The following is a 3,782-nucleotide window of genomic DNA, read 5'->3' on the forward strand; positions in this document are numbered from 1 at the left end:
TGTGGAAAAAGAGAAATGCAATTCTTGCTAAATGAGCCTGCCACGCCACCGGGTAAATGGCTCTCAAATATATATATATATATATAGATTCGTAGAAGAAGAACCTCCTTAATTACAAATCTTTGAGTGCGTTGGTGTCAAAAACGCCATCCAAAAGAACGTTGTTGCCCGTTATGTTTTCCAGATCGTTCCCAAGTATGTCTATTTTCTTACAAATTCATTGTTATATCACCCAACAGGCAACTTGTTTGGTCTTTGTATGAAGCAGACATGATTTATGGGGTTTAAAAGTTATGAGTTTAGGCTGGCTACTGTTTCGAGTATTATAACGATAACTTTAGAATTTATTTTTATGTCTGAAGTTTAGGCTTTGACAAGCTTAACTTCAGATTTGAACTACTGAAGTTACATGGAAGAGATAGAACTACTTAAATTTCAAATTTTTGAAGTTGTGAATTTTTGAAGTTTCATTTGAAAGATAAAAAAACTTCATATATATTTGATTTTTAAACTTACATGGGAAGATTTATTGAACTACTTCAAATCCGAGTTATAATTTGTAAAATTTTGTGCAATAAGAGTATAACTTCAAAAGTGGATATACACAATCAAATTACTCTCGAAGTGATAGCGATAAGTCCTATCACAACTAACCTTGCTAAGGAGATACACGATGAGTAATCAGTATTTTATATTATCACAGTGCATTGGTCTCAATTGTACTACTATGCTCCACTTAGAACATTAAATTGACGAGTTTTGACCTTATAAGTAGGGTTTGGATATATTGATCTATATAACATGCAGAATAATTGGATTAAATTAAAAGTGTTAGTGCAGATTATTAGAACTCATCAATTTGGAAGAATAAGACGGAAGGGAATTGTTCATAAACTACGGAGTAATACAAACAGTACTAATTAAGCTAAATATATTGTCCAGCAAATTAAACTTATTAAGGAGTACGAATTTGGAGAATTGTAGTCATCAAATGATAGTGGCAGTAAAAAAAAAACACGATGATAACTAGGATAGGTGGTAATTAAGAATCATTAGTAAGCCTTGGAGCCAGCAATGAGTCCTTGGGCATCAGATGTTGATGGCAATGCTGGAATGGCTCCCTTTTGGGTTGTACTGATTGCACCACATGCATTTGCAAATCTCAAGGCTTTCTTCAATTTCTCTTCATCCTACGCAAGCACAGTTAGCGGTTCAATCAATAGTCATCCAAAAAAAGCAGAACAATTTAAAGAAATGAAGAAAGTAGTGTAACATTGCTTCAAAACATCCATATTGCAAAACATCTCACTGATACTGTTTACAAGTTTTGAATTAGGCTAATTAAAAAGAAGGAACTGGATGAGGGATTAATGTCGATCATTGTTAGTGTTCAGTAATTAAGGAAGGAGAGAAGTATTAGTGGAGGATTCAAATACCATTCATATTATCTTATTCAGTCCTGAATAATTATAACAACAACAATAACAATAACGATTATGCCTCTTTCGAATAAGTTCAAGTTAGCTATATAATCTTCAAATATAGATTCTGCTCCATTATTCCAAACCAAGGATTTTCTACATCTCACCCTTATTCCTATAGTATCATATACTATCTAACTAATCCAGACACCGGATCTAATGCAAGTGTATCAATAACAACTAAACTTAATCGTAACTAGTTGGTTCACCTAGACACATATATAGCTTGTTTCCTTTCCAAGAATGAATGTAATTACAAAAACTGTATGCCAAACAAGTAGAAGTACATGTTAAATACTTATGAAAATATGAAAACTCTCTGCTCCTCAACATAGCGCAATACTTTAAAAACAGAACTTTGAGTAAATAAAGCCCATAATAAAAAATTAAAACCAAATGTAAGAGATTCTTGTCAATATCAAAGTGATGATACCTGGAAAATAGAAGGATCTTTGGCGATGGAAACCAGAAGGGAACCTACAAAAGCATCTCCGGCTCCTGTGGTATCTATTGTCTTGACAGAGAACCCACTCACTTTTCCTTTGAAACTCTGTGCATGATTATATAGTGATTGTGTAAACAAAACTTCAAGAACAAGAAAGAAAATGTTAAGAAATTACCTTGGTGAAGTATCTGCAGCCCTTCTCTCCATCAGTAACAACAAGAAGCTTCAAGCGGTCATGCCATAGGGACAACACTGTCTCCTCCTTTTCTGCGTCTTTTTGTGTCAGGAAATTTACCTCATCATCACTAACCTTGATAAAATCAGCTTCATTCCAAATGCTTCTGATATTATCTCTTGCAGCTTCAGGGGAAGGCCAGAGAGGAAGGCGAACATTTGGGTCATACGAAAGGAGGACGCCTGCTTCTTTCGCAGCTTTCATGGCAGCCATGTGAGCTGACCTGCAAGGCTCCGTGATCAAACTTATGGATCCATAGTGAAAGATCTTAGCCTGCTTTATCAGACCCAAGTTCAGCTCTGACTCCTTGAGCAGCATGTCCGCGCTCGGGTTCCTGTAGAACATGAATTCCCTCTCCCCGTTGCTCTTCAGTGTCACAAACGCTAGTGCTGTCCTCGCCTGAGTATCGAAGCACACTCCTTCGCTGTTCACCCCATTACTCTTCAGTATATCCACCAACATACGCCCAAACTCGTCGTCTCCCACCTGCTCAGTTAATCATATTTGAGAAACTTATATATTGTCGAGATCGATATATGAAAAGAAGTACTACTAAAACAAGCTGTTAATTACATACTCCTGGTACATAATAGAATACAAGGGTCAAACATCGTAATTTTTGGTGTAAGTTAAGGATTAATACCTTTTCACTAGGAACTCTCACAAAGGGGATCCAATGCATTGAAAAATTAAACTCAGGCTATAAGCCTCTCAAAACTTAACTTTTCTTCAAAAACTAATACTCCCTCCGTTCCAGCAGTTTACGTGACGCTATTTCCTTTTTGGTCTGTTGAAAAAAGAATGACTTCTTTCTAAATTTAGAAACAATTTAGTTTAAACTTCCAATTCTACCCTTAATGAGAAGCTTTTATAACCACACAAATACTCTGGGCTCCATTTTAACTTGTTTAGGACCACAAATTTCAAAAGTGGTCATTCTTTTTAAACTTTGTACCCAGTCAAACGGGTTCACATAAATTGGAACAGAGGGAATAGTAATAAAAAACTGTTGAGTCCCACATCGACAATGAAGGGGATGAGTGATCTACTTATATGGACTTGGGCAATCACCAAGTCTTGAGCTAACTTTTGGGGTTGAGTTAGACCCAAAATCCATTTAACAAAAACAAGGTAGATGGCTTGACCAAACAGGAGGAGATGGACATAGAATCTTCAAGTTTTATCAAATAAATTTATATATTCATAGATTATATAGAAAAGGTATTGTAAATCACAAAACTAAACACTAAAATAAAATCTTGGTTAAAGAAAAAGATTAGACTCTTCAAATAATAATACTGTCATGTAAAGTAATATCATTGTACTACTACGTACGTACCTTTCCAATGAAGGCGGAGGTGCCGTCAAGTTTGGTAATGGCGCAAGCAACATTAGCAGGTGCACCACCGGGGGCTTTGAGAAAGCCCGTAGACTCTGCTAAGGAGACTCCGGCAGAATCAGGAACGAAATCAATCAACATCTCCCCGAAACAAACAATCTCTGCTGACTTTGCCATCACTTTACGTGTAATTCTACAGAAATATGCAAGCAAAGAAAGAAAGAAAACGGAAAATTAGAGGCGATCGAGAGAGGATATATCTACTTATGTAAACTATATGCT

At 36.0% G+C, this 3,782-nt stretch overlaps 1 protein-coding gene across 1 annotated transcript; it reads right to left on the minus strand.

The window, feature by feature from the left end:
- Positions 1-868: 868 nt before the first annotated feature.
- On the minus strand, positions 869-3,782 carry LOC104232256 (probable fructokinase-5). The gene is made up of 4 exons (XM_009785403.2): positions 3,501-3,782; positions 2,102-2,647; positions 1,915-2,031; positions 869-1,190 (listed from the first exon to the last, which is right to left on the minus strand). The coding sequence occupies exons 1-4, from the start codon at positions 3,675-3,677 to the stop codon at positions 1,053-1,055; spliced, it is 978 nt and encodes a 325-aa protein (XP_009783705.1). The 5' UTR covers positions 3,678-3,782; the 3' UTR covers positions 869-1,052.

Source organism: Nicotiana sylvestris, chromosome 3, assembly GCF_000393655.2.
Source record: "Nicotiana sylvestris chromosome 3, ASM39365v2, whole genome shotgun sequence".
Lineage (NCBI taxonomy): Eukaryota > Viridiplantae > Streptophyta > Magnoliopsida > Solanales > Solanaceae > Nicotiana > Nicotiana sylvestris.

Bases quoted from the DNA above. Each gene is read 5' to 3' on its own strand.
- LOC104232256 (XM_009785403.2), bottom strand. From the start codon at position 3,677: ATGGCAAAGTCAGCAGAGATTGTTTGTTTCGGGGAGATGTTGATTGAT. The intron at 2,032-2,101 runs GTAATTTCTTAA...AATCATGCACAG, and splicing joins GCTGCAGATACTTCACCAAG to AGTTTCAAAGGAAAAGTGAG. The intron at 1,191-1,914 runs GTATCATCACTT...GTGCTTGCGTAG, and splicing joins AAGATCCTTCTATTTTCCAG to GATGAAGAGAAATTGAAGAA.